The 24,064-nt window shown below is 45.9% G+C and overlaps 1 protein-coding gene across 2 annotated transcripts in view; it reads left to right on the forward strand.

The window, feature by feature from the left end:
* The window catches only part of slc29a1a (solute carrier family 29 member 1a), a 35,408-nt gene extending 14,218 nt beyond the window's left edge, over positions 1 to 21,190 (forward strand). The window contains exons 1-13 of one of the 2 annotated variants that reach the window (XM_062519440.1): positions 5,265 to 5,386; positions 12,574 to 12,667; positions 12,781 to 12,862; positions 14,342 to 14,529; positions 15,350 to 15,489; positions 16,191 to 16,325; positions 17,002 to 17,099; positions 17,482 to 17,563; positions 18,022 to 18,107; positions 18,470 to 18,578; positions 18,713 to 18,798; positions 20,524 to 20,723; positions 20,997 to 21,190. In XM_062519440.1, the coding sequence (XP_062375424.1) occupies positions 12,639 to 12,667; positions 12,781 to 12,862; positions 14,342 to 14,529; positions 15,350 to 15,489; positions 16,191 to 16,325; positions 17,002 to 17,099; positions 17,482 to 17,563; positions 18,022 to 18,107; positions 18,470 to 18,578; positions 18,713 to 18,798; positions 20,524 to 20,723; positions 20,997 to 21,108 (1,347 nt within the window). In that variant the 5' untranslated portion in view covers positions 5,265 to 5,386; positions 12,574 to 12,638 and the 3' untranslated portion in view covers positions 21,109 to 21,190. Of the gene's footprint in view, positions 1 to 5,264; positions 5,387 to 12,573; positions 12,668 to 12,780; positions 12,863 to 14,341; positions 14,530 to 15,349; positions 15,490 to 16,190; positions 16,326 to 17,001; positions 17,100 to 17,481; positions 17,564 to 18,021; positions 18,108 to 18,469; positions 18,579 to 18,712; positions 18,799 to 20,523; positions 20,724 to 20,996 lie in introns of those variants that run through there. The other variant, XM_062519441.1, reaches the window with a different exon arrangement.
* Positions 21,191 to 24,064: the final 2,874 nt, after the last annotated feature.

Genomic DNA, 24,064 nt, shown 5'->3' on the forward strand with positions numbered 1-24,064 from the left:
AACTCTCTTTTGTTAAAGAGAGCGATTCGGGAGGTTCCCCCAAGCCAAGCGAATCAGGGATTCTTTTCCCGATATTTTCTAGTTCCGAAGAAAGACGGCTCGCTCCGTCCTATTCTGGACTTGAGGGTGTTAAACAGACATTTGAGACAATACCATTTCAGAATGTTGATGTTCAACACTCTATCACGTTCAATACAACAAAACGATTGGTTCACATCGATCGATTTGACGGACGCTTTTCACCACATTGGCATCTATCCCCCCCACAGGAAATTCCTACGCTTTGCTTATCAAGGCAAATGCTACGAATTCACAGTTTTGCCTTTTGGGTTAGCCCTCAGTCCAAGAACATTCTGCCTGTGTGTAGAAGCGGGGTTAGCCCCCCTACGTCTTGCGGGGATAAGAATATTAACATATCTGGACGACTGGCTCATACTGGCCAGCTCCAGCGAACAAGCGTTACGGGACACACAACGGGTGCAGACGCACCTAGACTCCCTAGGCTTTATGGTGAACTATGCCAAGAGCAACTTCACTCCCGCCCAGAATGTCACATTCATAGGGCTGGAGCTGGACTCAGTGTCCATGCGCGCTCGCCTGTCGCAAGAGCGCGTTCGCTCTCTCATGAACTGTCTCACACTGTTCAGGCAGGGAGCGAGAGTGAAGTTCCGCACATGCCTAAGACTTCAGGGCCTGATGGCGTCCGCCATACAGGTTTTGCCATTGGGGCTGCTGAGAATGAGGGAATTCATGAAATGGATTGCATCTCTCCGTCTAGACCCCACGCGCGACCTCAGCCGCGAGGTGACAGTAGCGCGCAAATGCGCCGCTTCCCTGCGCCACTGGAACTCCGCGGAGTTTTATTCCCACGGCACTCCCCTCGGGGCAGTGACTGCGAGGAAAGTGATAACGACAGATGCCTCCCTGTCAGGCTGGGGTGCGACCCAGGAGGGCAGGACGGTGAACGGTGTTTGGCCGGACCGTTTAAGCTCGTCCCACATAAACTACCTGGAGCTCCTGACTGTTTGGCTAGCTCTCAAACATTTCCTGCCTCGCCTACAGGGCCATCATGTTCTGGTTCGCTGCGACAATACCACCGCAGTGGCCTACATAAATCGACAAGGGGGAATGCGCTCCTCTGCTCTACACTGCCTGGCACGCGACCTGCTGCTGTGGAGCAGTCCGCACTTTCTGTCGTTGCGCGCGACACACGTCCCAGGTGTAATGAACACCGGGGCAGATCTGCTATCGAGGGGGAACCCTCTGTTCGGAGAGTGGCGCCTCCACCCTCAGATAGTAGAACTGATTTGGGCGAGATACGGCAGAGCAGCCGTAGATCTCTTCGCATCGCGCGAAAACGCCCATTGTCCTATGTACTTCTCGCTTCAGGACAAGAACGCGCCTCTCGGCGTAGACGCACTAGCTCACCAGTGGCCCAAAGTGCTCCTCTATGCCTTCCCCCCTCTGTGTCTGATCCTTCCCACTCTCGCCCGAGTGAGGGAACAGGGACTAATGTTGATTTTGATAGCACCCAGATGGCACAAAGCCTCGTGGATGGCGGAGATAATTCCCTTGCTATACACACAGCCAATGGCGCTCCCATTACGTTCGGACCTGCTATCGCAGGCGAACGGGGAAATTCACCACAACCACCCGGAGCGGGTGGAGCTCTGGGCCTGGCCCGTGAAAGGATGAACCTGTCCGCGCTGGGCTTACCGCCCAACGTTACGGCCACCATTCAGAGCGCAAGGGCCGTTTCCACTAGGTCTCTGTACGACTATAAGTGGCGAGTCTTTGAAAAGTGGTGTGACGTGCGTCATTTAGTGCCATATCAGTGCTCTGTCTCTGACATCCTCAGCTTTTTACAAGAGCTCAAGGAAGAAGGGAAAGCCTTCTCCACCATTAAGGTGTATTTGGCGGCTATATCCGCGTGTCACTTTGGTTTCAATAATGACACGGTGGGTCAACACCCATTGGTACGCAGGTACATGAAGGGTGCACGACGCCTGTTGCCAGTCTCCAAAAAGCTCGTCCCGTCATGGGATCTCCCTTTGGTTTTGGATGCGCTGTCTCGACAGCCCTTTGAGCCCATTGGGGATATAAGCTTAAAGTTGCTGTCACTGAAGACGGCCTTATTGCTCGCACTGGCCTCAGCCAAGCGTGTTAGTGACTTGCATGCATTTTCGGTGCATACCTCATGCCTTCAGTTCTCGCTTAATGGGGATAAAGTTTTCCTTAAACCTAACCCCGCATTTCTACCGAAATGCTTCCCTGCGTTCTCTTGCGAGGTGTTAGAGCTCATTGCCTTTCACCCGCCCCCTTTTGCTTCGGCAGAAGAGCAAAGGTTAAACACCTTATGCCCCGTCCGAGCCTTGAGAACGTACGTGGACAGGACGAAGGATTTTAGGCAGAGTGACCAACTCTTTGTCTCATGGGCCCCCCCGCAGATGGGGATGCCCATCTCGAAGCAGCGCCTATCTCACTGGCTTGTCGATGCCATAACTGGAGCGTACGACGCGAAGGGGCTGCAGCCTCCTGTGGGCTTGAGAGCTCACTCTACGCGTGGGATGGCTGCTTCGTGGGCAGTGTTTCAGGGGATATCAATGCAACAAGTGTGTTCTGCGGCTAGTTGGACTAGTCCAGACACCTTCGTGAGATTTTACCGGCTGGATGTTACCAGAACACCGGTTTCTCACTCCGTTCTGAGCGCTGGATTGGTTTGAGTCGCATCACCACGCTCATTACACACCACTGTCTCTCCCCCCACACTGCTAACTTCCCGCTTAGTGTAGGTGAAGGGAAATGCATGGCCTTGCTCGGGCCGTGTCTGAGCTATGTGGGCTACATAGCCGATAAAACTTACACGTTTTTGACATAAGCAATATTCCCTTGTCTGCTGTCCGCTGAGCGGGTTAGTATTGTGATTGTGCTTGTCACGTTGGATGTGTCTGGCACCACTGCGCCGGGGACACCTCGGCGTAGGGACCATCCGAGGCTGACAGTGTCATAGTAGGCTATAGGGCAATCGGGGAGCTGTCCAGATCTCTCCCATAGGTGGATCTCGAACACGAGATGGTGAAAGAGAACTAAAGGTTACACTGTAACCCCGGTTCTCTGAATCATTGAGTGGAGAGATCCACCGAGTATGCCCCGCTTGCTTCACGAGAAGCGAATTGTCTACTGATGAAGCGCAGCGCAGCATCATCCTTTATACCACGGAAGCGGGGCGGGGCTATCCGTGGCATTGGATTTCGCGCTGCTGTCTGTCAAAGCCAGACTTGGTGCAATTGGTTGCTTCTGCAGAGGTCGGGGACGGATGTCCCTCCCATAGGTGGATCTCTCCACTCAATGATTCAGAGAACCGGGGTTACAGTGTAACCTTTAGGTTTCTAGCCTGAGCTGCTGGCCGAAATCCAAATTCGACGGCAGATCAGGCAGGGTTCACCCGGCCTATACTGAACGCTTTCAAAAATCAAAAATTGTTTCTGTAACTTTTGTCAGGCATGGTCTGAAGATCACATACGTCAAGGTTTGTGATCTGGGTCAGTGACGCTATCTTTTCTAGCCCTCTTCTGACCGGACCTTCCAGAGTTATGCCGATATCTCAAAAGTTCTAGGAGCTAGCCAAAAATTAGGATAACAAGAATAATACAAAAACCTAAGAAGAACAATAGTGGGCTGCTTTCAGCAAGCACACTAAATATTGTGTCATCACTGCACATTATAATGTTTATGTTAACAAAGTTCACCAAAGGGACATGGCACGTCCTGGCTGAGTCATGGTAGTACTCTCTTGCATATTTGGAATGGACTGCTGCACCCCTTTAAAAGTTGTTAAGTCAGATGATCAGAATAACTGCAGATCACATTACAGGAAGCATTGCCGCATGTGTTCCTCAAGTTCCATATAAAACTATGTCATCCAGAAATGATTGAGCAGTTGTTTAAACCTACATATCAAAATATGCCAAATCTGACCTTATTATACACACACACACACACACACACACACACACACACACACACACACACACACACACACACACACACACACTTACACTTTAAATGTAATTTCAGCAGATGTTAACACTATTGGGACTTGAACAATGAGAGTGAACAACACGTTGTCGAATTCTGTTTAAATTATTTCACTCCTAATACTTACATGCCTGTTGTCCATTTTACATATGACCATAAATGGGCTATCACACTTAAGGGACAAATGGGACTCTCTTAAGATCCTCTTGGTCTGGCCAGAATGATTTGCAACATCATCTTAGAAAAAGAGTCGATTTAAAGGTGGAGCCACACAAATCTTACACAAAAAGAATTTCGTTCCATAGCAGTTAGATATAACAATACAGGCAGACCTACTAGACAATGCAATATGTAGGTGTATTTTTAATTAATTATTTTTTTTAAATCGTACAACCAAAACGTTTTTGGTTAGTAAACTCAAAATTAGCCGACATAACTGAACCTTTCATATCTCGAATATTCAAATCTGTATAGGCATAGAATTGGCGGTGATTAACGCCTTGTGGGACGTTCCCTTGATGCGCTGCGGCTTTTGTTGCATTGATGTTCGTGGCGCGTTTATTCAGCGCGAATTTGCCTTCAGAAACCGCAGGTGGCAGGTGGATGAACCTCCACATAGGCAAGACTACTTTGTCTTAATCACATTAAATATGTAATTCCAGCAGAAGTTTATACTGTTGGGACTTGGAGTAACAACACCTTGTTGAATTCTGCTTAAAATGATTTCACCCTTTGTGACAACCGTAATTCTTACATGTCTTTGTTCCATTTTGCAAAAAAAAAAAAAAAAAAAAAACTTCATGTGCTATCACACTGGCAAGAGTGCTTGGGTCACAAGGGACAAAAGGAACTCTCTTGAGATCCTCTTGGTCCAGTCAGAATGAGTTAGTGCCGCAAAAAGGCAGAATCACATTAAAATCACAATCGCAAAAAATCCTAGACTAAAATAATTGCAGCTAGACATACAGGCCTACTGACACTGCAACTTACAGTGTAGGTCTACTCTACATGTATTTTGCATTTCTTTTTTGAATCGTGAAACTTATTTGGTTAGTCGCCTCAAAATTAGTCTACATTATGTAAGCTAATTTTGAGACGACACATATATTAATGGATATATATACTATAATATACAAAATATAGGCTACTAACTGAACCTATCTTATGTGGAATCTTCAGAATAGTAGCTTGGCGGTAAATCACGCCCCCTTGATGATTCATAGCGCGCGTCGCTCGCTTTTGTTGTAGCCTACTACTGTGACTGAACATGAGCGTGGCGCGTTTATTCAGCTCAAATTTGCCTCCAGAAACCAAAGACTTTCCCGCAGGTGGATGAACCTCCACATAGGTAAGACTACTTTGTTCGCGTTTTTTTCCAACTAAACTAAATGTGCTGCTGGCTTTAAATTAAGATGTTAGCGATACGGTCATCAGAACCACTGCATATCCAACCATGCGCATACATCTTACTAAAACAAATTGGGAACGCATAGTTGTAAAATTACTTGTAGCATTGGCTACGTTACATTATTTTTTATTAACATCAGCCTCGGGCATCTTAGGTTTTGGGCAGGTTCAGTTCCGTTGTCAAAAATTAAATTGACCGCCTTTTTGGCTACGCTTTTTGCGGGTAAATAGCCTACTTCCTTTAGTATTCAATTTTACACAACTTAGTTTTCTTAGTGACTTGTTGCTTCCATTTGGTATGTTTTGGTTGAAATCCGGTATTACATTATTATTAGCCTACTCAAAGCCTCAAGTTTATGTGGTTGAAGTTGACGTTGAGCATGGGACACACAACGGGCGATTGATTGTTGGACCATCAACTTCAGTGATCTTCTGATCTGTGTTAACAGTTATAATTTACTTATCAGTGGGGTCGATACATTAAGTTGACCCCACACTGGAACAATATCTCAGCTGTCCCGCAGGTAGGCTAACGATAACTTAACTGGCTGAGTTGTCAAAGTTTCTCCATTCAACGTGAGGAAGTAATATTCTACTAATATTAGTAAATATTGACTTGGTATCTAGCGTAACGTAAAATGTCCACATGTGATAAAACGTTAAGGTGTAGTAGCTTCATAGTAGTTATTCGTAGAAAACCACTATATATCACACAACAATCCCTCAGTTTGCGGTAAGTAGCCACGTGGTATGCCTGTAGCTAACTTGGCTAATTCAGCGGCAGCACGTTTCATTTTCATGACGCGAAAACCCGCATGTCAACTTACAACCTTGTCCTACCCCTTCTTCCTCCTTCTTTTGGCGGTTGTCAAACCCATTTAGGTAATACCGTTGTCGTACACGGGTTAATTTGGATCATAGACCGAAACGTTTACGCAAGACACTGAACATGTTGCGAAAACAATAAGTCGAAATCCTAAGATTTAGCGAACACATTCATCGCAATTGCCTGATTACCTTTTAACTGATAATGTAACTATCTCTCTCACCCGGATGCTCGTGCTTACTCACATGGCCTCTATTTATGTACTCAGTGACATTTGAGGGCACCAGAATGGCTTCTTTGTCCTGGCCAGAAAATCAAGAGAACAGCTGGGGTGATGTGCAGGCCGTTTGCACTCACTGGATGAACTCCATTCACTTTTCAGACTCCTATCAGCTGAAACTGGAAGTCTGTTAACTATCTGAGGCTGCAGCCATCTGAACTCGAGAATCACTCAATCATGAATCATACTCATCATGTGTCTTAAGCGCATGCAAATCAATAAGAACTGGTTAGTTAGGGTCTAGAGTAATACATTTGGCTATCCTTTATTCAACGGTGACTCAACATTGGTTATCTGACTGAATGTTTAATGTTAATTGTTTGTGCGGAAAGCATTGTAAAGTATACTTTGATTCATATACACTTTTTGTGAGTTGTTTTGATCATAATATATTTCCACATCACTTGATTCTATTTATCTAAATTTTAACCCTCCTTAGGAAAAGGCTGTAGAATAGATTATAAGTATTGGTTCGGCGTTGCCAATGCCATATTCTCAATGAAACTATGTAGAAATTTGATTGCGTTCCTCTGTGCTTAACCATTTGTCTTGTGTCTCAGAGGGTTTTTTAGTAATTTCAAAATTGCTTGTGTCTTTTTGAAAAGAGGTGGCTAATTTCTGGCCTCGAGGAGGTCATGTGAACAGGGAGGCCAGCTCAGGCCAGCATGTCTGGCCACTGTCCTTCAGTCACGGCCACGGTGGTGGAAGAGCGGCAAGGTTACTGGCCTGCCCAGGTAGCTTCAGGAGTAACTTCTGATCTCAAAGCAATGTGTCACTTAAGAAGCAATACATGTAGTAAAGCATTCTTTTGGACATCAATAGCTACCCCCGAAGTTACAAGGGTAAGCCAGTAACCTCGCTTCGTAGTGTACCCCTCGGGTAACTTCAGGAGTACCTGTTGGCCTCAAAACGACTCATCACTGTGGAAACGATAGATGCTTGATGCAGTTGTCTTTTTAGACGTGGCAACTTTCAAAGGTACCTGGGTTACCAGTAGCCTCACTTCGTAGTACAGGCCTCTGGTGAGCCTGCTAAACGAACTTCCTTCCCTGGCACCATGGTTGGTTGGCTACTGCTCCAATTTCATGGGTTGCCGTGCTTGCCGTAGCCGTAGCCATCGATCCCCTGGCAAACTATTCCTGGAGTTCTCTACATTGTTTTGAAACTGTGATCCCAGTGGAAGGAGTCCAAGGAAGTGGTGTCGGTGCAGAATTTCATCATCATTTGGAAGGCAGTAGCAATGTAGGCAACGTGCCACCGGCAGACTGAGCTACTGAGCAGAGTTGGTCCGGTGATTGATGGCGGAGAGGAGCCGCAGCGCTGGTGTGCCTTGGGAGCGGTGATTGCTCCCCCAGATATGGCATTCACAGAAGCTGAGCCCAGAGACACTAAATCAGCTGCGTGCCGTGTCGGTGTGGAAAAGCCATTTCAGCAGCACCAGTGCACCCTGTGGTTGGGACAGGTGGGGTAGGCTACTCTAGATAGCCGTGTCTGTCGGGTTAAGATAAGTGATACTTAGTCAAATTTCCTGTGAAGTATTAATTGTCACAACAGCACTGTTCTGTGTGTTCATGTAAACCTTCACACACATACTGAGTTAAAATAAGTTACCAAAAAACCCCCACTAAAACAAAATGATAAGTCGTCTCAGCCATCATCAGGTGGGAGGTTACATAGTTTGCTGACTGTTGGTTAGAAAGACCTTTGTCTCTCAGGGGAATCTCCACCACCTCCAATGCAGGACACCCAGCTGTAGCACACTACTGATTTGGGCTAGTGGCCTTCTGTTTTCTAATTATCAAGGATGTGTTCTTATCAGTTGTTACAAGTACAGTTAGACAGATGACCATGAAGTCTGTGACTGGTTTCACAAGCCCTTCAATCAGCACAACTTGAGAGACAATGTAGACAAGTATAACAGGGAGACCGTAATACTCTCATGGGGCAAGGCCTACCTTTTTGATGTTGGACTCTGTGGCCCCTATAGGGAAAGGATTAGCCTACTGTCTGGGAATGTGCCAGTGCTTAATAACTGCATTCGTTTGGCTTCGGTGCTGCACAGGTCAAGATATGAGGTCAGATATGGGCCTACTTTTCTAGGAATAAAAAATCCCTGGCAGTAACTGGTAACACCCTGGACAAAAAGGCACCTCGTCTTTAGGTAGATAATGCGCTGAATATGAACACATTTGCCTAAAGACAGAATGCCATAGTTTTATGTCATGGACGTGTCCAGCTACTGGTAGGATTTACTTTTGTTTAGTATGAATTGTACCCATCTTACGAAAGAGCACCTGTCGTTAGATGAACCATTGGAGCCCAGTGGCACTTGTTTTCCCCTGCTGCATACTTTTCTACTAGTTGATGTACGGTTTCCTTCTTTGTGTTAGTAGTTAGTTACTTATCAGAAGCATCAGGTAGCCAACTGTGATCAATAATTCTTATTGTGTGGCTCCACATTTTTATTGTGTGGCTCAACAGCCGCCATTGACGGTGTCATTAAAAAATAAACTGTTGCGCTATCTTAAAAGGCCATAAAGGAAATGTCAGAACTCACGCATGTCATGTTTTGGCCTGTAACCTGAAGAGCGGAAATGTGAGCCCTCCGCTGGCAGTACAACTGGTTGGCAGAAGGAGCAGAGCAGGGTAGAGCTAGCCTACTGCAGTGCTGCTATACAGAGCAGCAGTCTGCTGGCACCAAGAGGCAGCAGCTTTAATGGACCGAACGCCAGCAATCAGGGACCCAGTGCCTCCAATCAGACTCTCCTCCGACCATGTGATGTAGGGGGATCCGTGTAAATTCCATTGGTTGTAACAAAGTTTAGGGTAATTGCATCGTGCAGGTTTTGAATGCACATGGTCCTAGCATGGTGTAAGTTAGTGTTGGTTGGGGGGGGGGGGCTGACCTGGCAGCTTAGCTGTGTGGTTGAGAGGACAGTGGAGATGTGGGGGAGGAGGCCCAAGAAATCCATTTATTGTAACATTATTCTTGGAATTATTGGAAAGTCGTTCTTGTAAAAGATCTGAAAGATTCGTCCTGGATATTGTCATGGAATTTACTATCACGATATCTGCACTGTAATATCCTGTAGAAAATACTTGAAATGACTGATTTTCAGTCACAGCTCAGCTTAACAGGATTATGTCATTGAGGCCATAGTTGCCCAGTGAAGCTGAGGGAGGACTTTTCTGAATGGATAGAGAGTTCGCTACAAAATAACTGTAAGCTAATTGTTGTGATTTATGACATTTGTTAATGTGTCTAATTCATAATTTATTGTGTTGATAAATGCATACATTTGATTTTATTTGAAACTTGTGTATCCTTGTCTGAGCTGTATCTCTTCATCTACTGTAGCTTAACTGTGGCAGTGACTCCAGCACTGGAGTTTAAAGACACTGTAACTCCTCTTGAGTGTGGGTGCTTCTCAAACAAACGTTTCTGTTTGGTTAAGTGTAAAGAGTCAGTGGCCCCCTGTTCTGTTGGCAGACATACATCAGGTTCATTGTCCAAGGCTGAAGTATTGTGTAAGGAGAGCAACACTCGCCGTGGCTAAAGGGGCTGAAGCTGGTCAGTAGTTCTCCTCTGTTCCCTCCTTCAGGGCTTGTTTTATTTGTGTGAGGGGTGTGGCGCTAGATGCTCTGCAGCGGAAATGGATGGACAAGTGCTACTATTTGTAAAGCTTCGACAGAGAATCCCACATGGAATTGATTTGAGGACATGTTTAGAATGGTTGGTCGCTCTTTTTTTTTTTTTGTGACCTTTCGGCTGAAGATTTCTAGAAACTGAGCTGTGGTAGTTTAGATTTTTCAGATATCTCCCGTCTCTAGTATGTTGAACCTCTGGAGAATTTACATTAACCCCTAATCTCATAATGGAAATCTAATCAAAGACTGTTAAGTCGTTTATCTGCCTACCACAGAGATGCCACTGTAGGCCTGCATGAGGGCTTGGGTGAATGCCATGAGCTACCATGCTCGGGCCATGTCAACAGGTTTCTCTAAATGGGACAGGATCTGTTTCATTATGCTAACATTACAAATTATTCAATTTGTGGTTTAGTTCTCAGCAGTCCGTGAACGCTCCTCAGTTGGTGTGTGTGTGTGTGTGTATATGTTTGTTTGTGTGTTTGTTTTTGTGTATCTGGAGCTTGTTTCCAACGATCGGAATCCTGCTGTGATGGAAAAGAGTCTGCTGGAGCTGCTGGACAGCTGGGCTTTTCCATAGTGAATAAAAGGCCCCGGAATAGAGATGATGTTGTCTGGGCCTGGGGGCCCGTCAGGATGGCTATTGTTTGGATGCCTGGAGCTCAGCCTGGTCCTTGACTGTATACAGCGCCGCTGAGTTATTTGTCTTATAGGGTTGTAGAGGATGCTTTGTTTGGTGCAGGCCGGAGCTGTTTGTTTGGTTTGTTTGTTCTTGCTTTGGCGGACTTTAACTTTTTTCCCTTCCATCTCCCTCCTTTCCCTCTCTTTTGTCACTTCCAAAAACATCTCCAAACGCACACATTTCCTGGGGATCACCGTGAGTTCAGTGCACAAATGTGAGGACTGAGAGTGTCTGGCAAGGGAGAAACTGAAAGTTTGTGTTATTTAGTAAGAGTGTGTGTGTGTGTACGTACACACACGTTTTGTGTGCTGGCACTGAAGAGGAGTTTTGACAGCACTCAAGTGGCCAGCCATCTATCTATGTGGCTGGAGAGCAGCCAGAGGAAGAGGGGAGAGGTAGTCTCGGGCCTGCTGCATCTGTTATCTCTCTCACAGGGGCGTTCCTTCAGCGGACGGACTGGAACAGCTAGAGGTGGGAGGTGGGACTCTCTGAGGGTCGCGTAGGCTACTAGACCACCTCGTAACTATAAAATTGAATTGGCTAAGCCCCTATGCTTTAGTGGTCCCTGACTGGAGAGTCTGCCCAGGGATATCTGGAGTCTGTGCACGCAAGGGAGCTTCCATCTCTGTCACACTCGCTCTCGCTCGCTCTCTCTCACTCTCTACGTTTTGGCTCTCCACACAGCCTTTGGGACATTATCCATCACAGGAGTAAGTTCCAGATAGCTGTCGTCTTGACAAGTGTTTTAGTTTTGTTTGTTTGTTTGGTTTTTTTTTATTTATTTATTTATTTTTAAACGCATCACCTTTTGAATGATGTGTGGGTGGGTGGATTTTTTGTTTTTTGGAAAGCTGAGCGTTGCTGACAGTGCTGTGGTTCTCCGGCTGTGGGATTGAGATGGTAGAGTATGCTATCTCTCTGGGATGCGTAAGTACAGAGATTTGGTGCAGCTGCAGCTTAAACCCTGTTCCTCAGTCTGGAGGATTTTGAATACATTTGATAAATCTGGCATGCAGAGCTTAGTTTGGAGCCTGCAGCCTGCGTCCTATAGAAGCCTGAATCTTCTAGAAACCTCTGCAGTGAGGACTCTCACAGCGAGACGCCCGTGTAGTGAGGGCTTCAATTAGTTTCTGCCTCGGCGCGTTTGTGTTCTTTAGCTCACCGCAAATTGTTTTCACAAGTAGACCCTGCCCGAATCAATACCCGAGGACAATGTGTATTTGGTTTCTGGCCGGTTTGTTGTACTTGGGGTTTGGCAGGGAGGGAAGGAATTTAGATATAAATTAAAAATGTGATTAGTTTCCTGTGGGTGTGTATGGCGTCGAGGTGGGTGTGTGTATGGGCCGGTGGTGGGGTCGTTCTGGTCCTGAACTCGGAGCAACTGAACCAGCAGTGCACGAACAAGAGAGGGACCAGAGGTGGAACTGTGCGAGGGCTGACCGGCATTGGCCTCTCATGCAGTACGTGCGTTGCGTTGCGTTGCGTTGCTTATAATTCTATGAGGATGACCTCTGGGAATCAACACTGGGATGTGTCATCTTGTCCAGCTGAAGCTGTGATTGATAGTTTCACTTAACTCGAGTTGGTTTCTTGCATCATGTGCACTTTTGTGCAAGAGGAAATAAGTGAGAGAGTTAAAGTGAGGAGTGTGTGTGAGTGTGTGTTTGACTTATTTATTTGTCTTTGTTTCAGATTTTTAATTCCGTTCAGTAAAAAGCCCTCGAATCAACCACAACCAGAAAAAAAAAAAATCGAAAATGACGGCCTTCACCGCTCCCAGAGACAAGTAAGTATATCACATCAGTTGTAATATTTTCAAGCGAGTTGGTGTTGTCTGCATAACAAGTGAGTGTGTGTTTGATTGTATCGTGTGTAATGCGTTGTCATAACTCTTACCAGGTATAATGCTGTCTGGATCATCTTTTTCATCCTGGGACTTGGAACTCTACTGCCCTGGAACTTCTTTATGACTGCAACCATGGTAACAGTTACTCCCCATACAGATGTCATTGTCAACCTTGAAATCAGTGGCAGTTGCTAGATTTAGGGGGATGATATGCCGGGTGTTCTTTTTCAGCAATGTTGTTATGAGTCATGTTGTTGGGGCGTTTTGTCCAGTAATATTGGGCAGCTTTGGTTTTATCTGGGTGTCTTAAATCGACAGGGGGTAACTTTCTGCTCGTAAGGGGAAAAAATAAAAAGTCATATGGTTGCCTGGAAACATTGCTCAAAAAGTTTGCCTCGCATCATAATCCTAGAGTACCCGAGGCACAACAAGCCATGATGGGTTTTGTGCTCTTACCAGTCTTTATGTTTTATGGCTGGACCAGTTCAGACCTCCATGGGGCCCTAGACAAAATCCTGCTAAGGGGCCCTCCTACCTTAACTCTGAGGGCCAAAATAGAGCCACTTTCAATATATATTATGTGACTTGGTGACACCTCAGTGCTTCCAATACAACCATCCCACCCCATTTGGGATGTCTTCGGAAGATTTTTGTAGGTCTGGGCCGTTTGCTTTTGATGCTTGCTGTACATATCCCCTTAGAAAAAATAACTGCAGTTTTTTCGCAGTACAGTTCAGTTATCGTTGGCTACAGTGCAGTGCAGTATTTTCATGTCCAATGCATTTCTGTAGTAAAGTACAGTATGCGACACAATGCAGTTTTTTGTGTCCAAAATACTGCACTCCCTGCATAAAGACGGCAAATATTTCCTCCAAAACGGCGGTTTTGATACTTAGGGCCAGTAGCCTACTGTCTGAGGCTGACTCTTCTTCATCTGTGTGTCTTGCCAAGACATAGCTACTGAACTGGCTCCCCTGATTCCCTTCAATATTTTTTCCAAACGTAGACTATTTTAAGCAATAATTATAGGCTAATACTTCATATAGGCCTAATTTGCGATCTATTGCCCATGCAGCACTAAAAACAGAAGACGTGATTATATTTCACAACTTTGCCGTGACAGGGGAAGGCTGGCAAGCAAGCCGCAGACAGATCAGGGGATTAATTTCCTTGTTTGGTTGCCCTAGACTAGGCCAGCAACACACACTGGAGAGATGCGTGTAGACATCAAACCATGGAATGAACGCAAGTTACCGACTGCTGTTCCCGCAGTTCATTCTCGTGAAGTTTCTTCTTTCGTATTCACGTTCATCTTGTTAATGTAGCTTATGAAACGCTGTCGCTGCATCGGTATATGGCTACCTGTCTGTTACTAGCTTGGCTCAAGGGGAGACCGGGGAGGGGGGCCTTCATTTAATTGCGGGGCCCTACGCAACTTGCGTAATGTGCGTATATGGAGGACTTGCCCTGACCTGGGCTGTATGCACTGTTATTCTTACAACTGATCGATCTTTACAGTATTTTTACAACTGAACAATCTTTGTGTTATTTTTATAACTGAATGATCAATCGGTGTTATTTTTATAACTGATCCATCTTTGTTCTTCTCTGTAGTATTTTGTGGAAAGGCTGGCGGATCCAGTAGTGGAAGTCGGTAACGTTACGCTGAACGCCAGTCGTGCAGAAGGTGCCGGAGATGATGGCCGCAATGTCCTGCAGGCCAAGTTCAGCAACGTGATGACCCTATGCGCCATGGTGCCTCTTCTCATATTCACCTGCCTCAACTCCTTCATCCACCAGAGGTAGCGTACGCCACAGCTCACCTGTGCTCCTGTTCACCTGCCTCATTCACACCCAACATCAGTACTCATTAAAAGACTTAGAAATGGAATGCTTGGAAAAGGAATCCGACTTTGGCCACATCTGACGTGCATTTCACGTTCCCCATGGCTTCAGCACTTTGATTGTGTTCTGAATCTGCATTAACACCCAGAATTCAATCCACAGTCCCTCAGTCCTTTTATCTGACTTTTTTTTTAAAAATCTATTATTATTTTTATATATATATATATATATATATAAGTGCCTATCTCAACTTTGTCCCACTTCCAACTCTCACCCCACGGACTCCTGCAGCTCATGCCTTCTTTGGTCCCGCCTCGCTATGACTCCCCCTGCCCTCCTCCTCCTCCTCCTCCTCCTCCTCCTCCTCCTCCTCCTCCTCCTCCTCCTCCTGCTGCTGCTGCCCTCAATGCATCCCTGACCCTAACCGTACTCCTCTAAACCCCGCATACCCATCTGCACCTCCTCCTGAGCTCCCCTGTGGGTGTCGGGGGGCCCAGTGGTGTCCCAGGGGTGGGTGAGGGCTCTGTGAGTCCAGGTGGGATTGCGTGAGACTGGCCTGCACATATGGAGGCATATGATCCCACCGTTTGAGGCTCGCGTTCCTCAGGGCCGTGTTTGTTTTAATTATGTGTGGGTACGGGGAAGGATTGCCAGGGATCTCCGATCGCTCCACTCCCCTGTGTAAACAGCTCCTCAGGAATGTTCTACTCACAACTCTTCCTCCTCCTCTCCCTCATCCTCCTCTTCCTCCTCCTCTCTGTCCTCCTCTCTGGTCAGGATCCCTCAGAAGCTGCGTATTTCCGGCTGCCTCTCGGTCATCCTGGTGGTGTTCCTGATGACCGCCGTCCTGGTCAAGGTGGACGTGTCCCCGGTGCCGTTCTTCACGCTCACCATGATCAAGATCGTCTGTATAAACTGTGAGTGTGTGTGTGTGTGTGTGTGTGTGTGTGTGAGTTGTAGCTTTACTGTGTTGTGTTGTGTCCCTGCCATGTGTCCTGTATGCTGGCCAGATGGCTCGGTCAGGCCCCAGCAGCCCCAGCAGCCCCAGCCCCTCCGTTCTAATCAGGCCACGCCACTGTCACTGCAGGCCGGGGGACCCCCCCCTGTGTTTCTGCTGTGCTCCAGTGCTCACACACACACACACACACACACAGCCTGCAGCCCCAGGTTGTGGTTCTATTCAGCTCAGTTATGGGTTGTGGTCAGGTACTGGTAATTAGCTCCAGCCAAATGCTGGTGAAATGAGACTGTTGAGTGGCTGATGAATTTGACCATTTAGCTCTTAGTGATTGGGAGAATAATTTTCCAGCCCTGGTTGTAGTAGTGTTGAGCCACATGTCTGCTGCTGATGCTTGTGCCTAGTTCTGCTCCGCTCAGAGAGGAAGAGAGGAAGAGAGGAGTTCTTGATAAGCCTGCTTGTTGATGTTGTTCAGATTCCCTGGGCAGAGGCTCAAAACTAAGGAGCAAGGAGTGAGATGAAGGGCTTTGGGGGGGGACATGAACTTTGACCTTCCATTCCTCATGCAATGCTGCGTTCTCACACACTTGACGGCTCCAGCTCGTCACGCGGTCACGCGGTCACGTTCTCAGTCTTGTGTGCTTGCACTCCCCTCCACAGCCTTCGGCGCGGTGCTGCAGGGCAGTCTCTTCGGCCTGGCGGGAATGCTTCCTGCCTCCTACACCACGCCCATCATGAGCGGCCAGGGCCTCGCCGGAACCTTCGCCGCATTCTCCATGATCTGCGCCCTGGCCTGTAAGTGTCCCGTCCCGCTACGCGCCATAAGACGCCATGTTAGTGGACAAAGGCTGTTATTAAACCAGAAAGTAGATAGATAGATACCGTAATTTCCCAACTATTAGCCGCGGCTTATATATTAATTTTGGAAAATTTCTTCAGCTATGAGGTTAATATAGGGGACCAGTTAATATGGTGTTAAATATGGTTTTGTTTCTTTTAACTTGCATAAAACACTGTCCTGCGGCTTATACGCAATGCGGCTTATATGCGGGAAATTACTGTAGATAGATAGATACTTTATTGATCCCCAAGGGGAAATTCAAGAGATTTAAAGTGATCTAATTAATTTGTTCATTCATTTAACCTTTATTTCTTCTCAAAGTTCATGGGTAGTCCTCATTTGAAGTGATGCTAAAGCCTAATTAGCCATGTGTGTGTAGATCCTAACAACTTTTTTAAAAACTTTTTTAGCTTTTTACAATAATTGTAAATGAAGTGGCCCTCTTTACTAACACCACCACAGGATTGCATCCTTATGTAGTAGGTCAGTTACTACACAGACGGGCAGACTTTAGGAAACCCCTTCCACCAGAGTTGGATGAAAATAAGAGGTGGCTGTAGGCACCCCTCATCACCCTTGACAGTGGAGGAAGCTGCAGGGTGATGACCTGTGACCTCTCTCTGTTTTCAGCTGGCTCGGCCCTCAACGACAGTTCCTTTGGCTACTTCATCACCGCCTGCGTTGTGATCCTGTTGGCCATCTTCTCCTACCTCGCCCTGCCCAAAATGGTACGAAACGTTCCGTCTGTGAGTCATTTGACCAGCGCTGGTTTATAGGCTGTGATGCAGGATGAGTGAGGACGATGAGTCAGGAAGTCACAAAGAGGATCTAGGATGTCGAGTGGCTTTATTTATCTTGAGGGAATATTGTCCTCTGTATTGACCCATCCAGGCTTAGTGTGTGTACTCAAGCTTAAGCAATGTTTAGCCAAACAACAGTCATACTTTTCCTTCCGTCTCACATTTCGTTGTATACTGTATGTGCCATCATTGGCTGAGTGCCAGTGCCGGGTGGTTTTGGGTGGGGTATTAACTTGAAAGAAGTTAAAGTTTGAAGACTTATTAAAATGAATTTTCCTGGAACAAGTCTTCCCTTTTGTGTCCACTGCAGGAGTTTTTCCAGTACTACGCCGAGAGCAATGGCCATCAGCCTATTAGTGACGAGGAGAACAAGATGGATCTGCTCAAGAAAGGTACGAGTCAGCCATAGATTCTCTATACAGTATATTCTCTCAGCACTAGTAAACATCTAAATCATTTCTTGCGTGGTTTAGCCCATGAGCCAAAAAGAATGTCTTTAATTAAATCTCTTGGGGAACCACCACCCCCACAACCCCCAACCACTGGGAAGTATGGCTTTCTCGTTCCTCCACAAACTTACCCCTGCTCCCCACACCCTGGGCAGGGTTAGCGCGGCTGTTTACAGTACTGTCCCTGCCTGCCGTGTGGTTTCTGAGTGGAAAGTCCGTATTCCCGTCGTCTAGACTGTAATGATGATGCTGCTGCTTCTCCTCCTTCACCAACAACAAGAGCACAACACTCTCAGTGTTCCACACACTCAGACTGGGCGTCAGAGCCACCATGTTTAGGCTTGTGCTGCAAAGCGTTTATCTCCATGTTGAGTCTCGCTCGTCTCGTCCCCTCTCCCCAGACGGCCCTGCAGAGAAAAGGCCTGTGGTCAGTCTGACCGACGAAGACGGCAAGCCAGCTGTGTCCGTGTTCGCCATCTTTAAGCAGGTACAACATTCCCCACCGAAGACTTCTTTTTCTTTTTTTCCCCTCGCCTGTACACTGGGATGATTGTCTCAGAGAGCTGAAGCAGCACATGCACACACACACACACACACACACACACACACACAGGGAGTAGTGTGGTGTTCACCTGGAGGGCTGCAGTGCGTTAAAGTGTATTACGTCTGATCAAGTCAGAGCAGGTCATGACTTTCCTATTTGGGTCAAATACCAGGGATTCAAGAGTCTAGTAATGTCGGCATCATGCCCGTTAACAGATAATATTCTACCGTTATATCATATGCTAAAGGCCTCCTTTACATTAATGTGTGTGTGTGTGTGTGTGTGTTGTCGTCTCTAACCTGCAGATTTGGGTCATGGCTTTGTCTGTGTGCTGCATCTTTGCGGTCACCATCGGCACGTTCCCTGCAGTTACTGTGGACGTAAAAACCTCAGTGGTGGATGCTGGTGCTTGGGGTAAGGGTGTGTGTGTGTGTGTGCGCGTGTGTGAGTATCTTTGTCTTTTTGTCTCAGAAGCACTTTGTCGTTTGCTAATTGTTGTCATTTCAGCCTGCGTTGTTCTGAGGTGATTGTTTTTCTCTCCTCGTCAGACATGTATTTCATCCCCGTGTCCTGCTTCCTCCTCTTCAATGTGATGGACTGGGCCGGACGCAGCCTCACCGCTGTGTGTATGTGGGTGAGTAGAGGGCCCTGTGTGTGTGTGTGTGTGTGTGTGTGTGTGTGTGTGTGTGTGTGTTATGAGAGACACAAAGTAAAGGCTTCTTAGAAATCCCCCCAGAAAGCAAGAAGTTTGTTTTGTTTTGGGGTGTTTTTTTTTTTTTTTTTTTCCTGGAGGAATCCCACGTAACATCTGTTCTCTGAAGCTGGTTGGACGAGCTTGCTGGGTGGATTAAAAGGCATTTCCCCTGCTCTACCCCGGGGTCCCTCGCCTCGCTCCAGACGGAGTAATGACGCCCAAGAGGAGCCCTGCAAACATGAGCAGGATTTTTTTTTTCTTTTTTTTCCATGCTCTCATCTCTCCTTGTAGAACAGATCTTTTTATTAAAGGGAAAAAGAAAAGATTCTGGAACATTCAGTTGGTGGTAGCGCTGCGTGTGGTTGTTTAAACAGACTTGATCCTGCTGATATGAACATAAGCATTCATCATACATCAACTTTATGTTAACACAAACATTTATCATACGTTAACTTTACGTTACACTTTGTGCTTGATAAATGCGCCATATAAATAAACACTTACTAAATGTAGCAGTTTATTTTCCATTATACCCAAGATTTATGGGAGACTTGTATATAGAAGTAGATGGGTAAGGCTTTGCATGGGCAGAGAGAGCATGTTCTACACGTAGGTAAAACCGGCTCGACCTGTGACTGGATCTGCACACAGTCCGTAGCCTCTGCCCCTGTAGGAGCGTAATGGCCGCTCTCACCAACACATGTGCACGTAGCCCCACCGCACAGCTGATTTCCGCTGCTTAATTGGCCCAAATACAGTTTTATCCACTTACACTCACCCCGAGTGCACCTCTCAAAGGCTGCCTTTTTGTTGAATCAGTTGCTGACCACCAATATATTTTGGTTTTGAATCCACAGTCATTTTGTGTTCATTATGCCGTTGATTAAATCATATTGGGGGAGGACCAAATAAAAGAAAGAAAGAAAGAAAGAAAGAAAGAAAGAGAACTTGGGAGTCAAGTGAGCGCACACGAGGCGTTCCAGAACTGAGTTTGTAAGAGAACCCCCTTCCCCTCTTTTGACCTGCAGCACTCTTCTACCAGCTGTGTGCAGATCATGTGCTTTACTTCCAATGTTCCCTCAACCACAGGCATGCATACTTCTCAATGAGGAGGTTGTTTCTTCTCCTCCTCCTCCTCCTCCTCCTCCCCCTCTCCAAACATGGTTGTATCTGTCTCATGGATGACCCACCCCAACCCCCTGCACTTTGACTGGAATCTAATTAGAGGAATTGGTTTAGGGGCCTTGAGGTGGGGTCTGCTCTCAATGTTGCATGAGAGGCCAAAGAATGTGGAGTTGTTGGGAGTCTCGGACTGGGAGCTGTATCGTTCGATTGTGATATCTCCGCTGAAAGGGCAAGCTAATTGCATTAGGCAGAGTTGAATTGGTCAGATGGGTTTTTATTCCCAAAACCTCAATGATGAGAGGCATCGGAGAAAGTCCGGAATTCTTTCCCCCTCGTAGTCCGATTGTTCCATAGACATTTGAGCTGAACCGTGCCACACGCAAGTGACCTTTACTGTCGTGGAACATTCTCAAATTCATCAGCAACACAGACACAGTTCAGTTGTTGTCAAGGCCAGACATGCTTGCGTTTAAGTGTGATTGTGGAAGACGGCGATTGTAAACAATTGTGTCGTTCTGTTGTCTTCTCTTGCCCCTCTAGCCCGGGAAAGACAGCATTCTGTTGCCCGTCCTGGTGTGTGCACGGGTCATCTTCGTGCCTCTCTTCATCCTGTGCAACGTGCAGCCCAGACACACCCTCCCCGTGGTGTTCGCTCACGACGCCTGGTACATCATCTTCATGATCTTCTTCGCCTTCAGCAATGGCTACCTGGCCAGTCTCTGCATGTGCTTCGGTCCAAAGTGAGTACAAATACATGCATGCATACATACACACACACACATATATAAACAACCCTGCATGCATACATACACACATACTGTACATACATACATATATAAACAACCCTGCATGCATACATACACACATACTGTACATACATACATATTATTTGTTTTCCCAAAATGGGTACTAGTGGTCAAGTCACATGATTGTTTCCATTCCGTCAGACGGCCTTGCGTCTGCGTTGCGTAGCGTAGCGTCCGTCTCATGGCTTGTTTTGTCTCCCTCGTCAGGAAAGTGGCCCAGCATGAGGCGGAGACCGCTGGGGCCATCATGGCCTTCTTCCTGTCCCTGGGCCTGGCGCTGGGAGCCGCGCTGTCCTTTGGCTTCCGGGCCATGATCTGAGAGACTGACCGCACAGCAGGACGCCTGTTCTCATGAGCCCCCTCCCCTGCTGAGGGCTCGGACTTTGAGTTGTCAGGGGTCGGGGGTCAGGGGTTGGGGTGGGGGGGACTTTTTTTTGTTGTTGTTTTTTTTGACCAGCCTGTCTCGCGTCACTCGGAGCCAGAAGTGCGTGTGTCTGGATGAGGTTACAGAGCCCGGGGGAGAACGGCACCTGCGCCACCTCCCTCCCTGTATTAATACCGCTTCTCTGTCCTGTTAGGAGGGACTGCTACATTAACTGTGCCCGCAGCGGTCAGTCAAGTGTCTGTAATGCTGCTGCCGCTCCTTTGTAAACCTGGTCCTACGGAAAACTGGAAAAAAGAAAAACCCAACAACAAACCATTTGTGTCAAATGTGAAGAATAATGAACCCCTTTTTATTACAGTTTAGGTGCCCAACGAAGTGTAGACTAGTCCTGTAAGTGATGTAGCATTAGTTTATAAAATGATGAACAAGTTTCAGGTTGTTAAAAAAAAAAAAAAAAACAGTGAATAGGGCTCTGTAGCATGAACTGTTAGATCAGCTTGTAAATGCATTGCACTGACGTTTGTGCCAATTATGTCATTTGACTCAGTGCAACAAAAATGATGCAGCTATTCATGTCTGAAGTAGTCATTTGAAATGTCTTTAAAAGACATGTCTGCCTGACTTTATCAAGCCAATTACGTTACTTAGGTCAACTTTGTTTTACAAAGGCTTCAGGTTTCTAATTCAGTATTGCATGTACATGTACTGTATGAAATGCCTGTTCCTTCAAACATTTTTAAAAACTTAAGATGAAGGAAAATCTATTTTTAGCCTTACTAGATGTTTTAGAGTTTTGTTGTTTTTGTTTTAAATGGATCTTGTGGTAATTCAAGTTTTGGTTGACCAGTGTTTCAACGCTTCCTTTTTTAAAAAACAAAACAAAAAAAAAACAAACGGTCTTTTGTATCTGTATATAATGAGCCTGTGTTGTATTTATCATCTGTATGCATTCTAACTGCTCTCAATTTTTTAAAAGCACAATGTGCAGTCAGGGTAGGTGTCTTGTCTGCTCAGAGCCAAGACTCGGGTAAAATGAGGTAATGGTGAGTCTGCTCTGTTGTATGTAAACTGTTGTAAACTGCCAAATTGTAATCTGTGATACAGAAAAAAATACAATATGTTTGTATAAAATGCTTACATATTTTCTTCTGTGGTATAATCAGATTCGACAGACAAAGCAATACTGTGTTCTATGTTTTGGCAATTCTGAGTGCTTCATGTGTTTACTTTTACTGAAAGGCATAGTTCGGTATTTTACACTTTAAGCCCGTTTTCTGTATTGCCTAGGATGCAAACGAGTGGTTGACAGCTGGTGGTCCTGTTGCTGCAATTTGGCTGCTTTAGAATGTTCTCTGTATTGCTTCATGCTCGCTGGCTTAAAGTGTAAAATACTGAACTATGCCTTTAAACTTTACTGTTAGCTGCCAACCTAAGACCTCAAAAGACCAAATATACAAGCCTTCAAGTTTAAACATTACTCCGTGAAGTTACACATGCGCACGCCAGCACTGGGTGTGTGGTAGGCCCCAACTGGATCTAATGAACATGAAGGATGACCAGCAGTACAAATTCACACCAGCCTAGAGAACAAGGCTGGCCGCTTATGCAATAAGACCACTGTGCAGGAGATCTTACACATTTGGCTACATTTTAACTGTGTGTGTTTTAACAATAATTAGGTATATTCAATAAAAGGCCTTTCAGATACCTACAGTGGGTTGCATAAGTATTTAACCCCTTTAAAATGAAGGTTCTCACAAATATCCTTGCACTCAATTGTATTTAGTATATCATGTACATTGTCTAATATTTCTAATAGTCTTGATTATTTATATTCAGAAATACAAAGAAAGTGAAAGCTGCTTCACACCACTTAATTTAAAGAAGAGGTTCACCCCCAAACCATGGGTGCCTCTCAACATCTCTCCTCGATTGGCGTTCCCACTGATCTGTAACTAAAACTGGATAGACTATCCCATTGTTGCCGCCCCATCATTCTTTATCTAGATCAGTAAGGACGAGGATCGAGGAGAGAAGGGAGGGTGTATAAAAGCCCAAATGAGAGGCACCCCATGTGTCAAGGAAAGGTATTTACTAGGCAGGGAGGCCACCACAGTTCAGCCATTTCTCCAGAACAACTCCTGAGCTCCCAGGTGCTGACGCAGGAGCCTGTTCTCAGAGGAGCTGTCCCCACAAGAGCACTGGATTGGAGGGAAGCAGAAGACATCATTGTATTAAAAGATCCACAGTAAAAAGCCTTTATGGCTGTTGCTGAAGAGGGTTTTTTTTTTTTTGTTGGGGGGGCTTTCATGGCCACATGACAGATTGAAATATGGCCAGTCCTCAAAGCGCTGCCTATGACGTAGACATAACACTGCCAAAGAAACATCCCAGTTGTGAAATAAGGCAATCGTTCAGTGGGGGGATATTCATCAAATGTGGAAAACATTTTAGACATGAATGGAAATAGATTCTACATCATTTCAAAAGAAAACCTTGTCAGTTGTGACTGACTGGAGAGTTGTAAAACAACTTTCTGAGCAATGTTGCTGGGCAATGTTCCCATTGATATTGAGCAACAACTTATTTACTGGAGAACTTTAATCATTAGTTGGCAAATCATCGTCATTCAGTCAGAATTAATGGAACTGCATGTAGTTGCTCAAAAGGTTGCTCTTTTAGGCTGACCCATCAAGTTTAAAAGATACATCCACTAATTAGTAAATGTTATATGTACATATCACTATGGGTCACATGTTCACAAACAACGGCCAGTGTAGCCTAATTGCAGGCAGAGAATCAGTGTTTTTTTTTTTTTTTTTACAGCATGTCAGGTTGTCAAGCCAAAATTAAGTTTGTGTATAAGATGCAGGCCAATTTCTGAGCTTGG

The sequence above is a fragment of the Sardina pilchardus genome, chromosome 18 (assembly GCF_963854185.1).
Source record: "Sardina pilchardus chromosome 18, fSarPil1.1, whole genome shotgun sequence".
In the NCBI taxonomy this organism is placed as follows: domain Eukaryota; kingdom Metazoa; phylum Chordata; class Actinopteri; order Clupeiformes; family Clupeidae; genus Sardina; species Sardina pilchardus.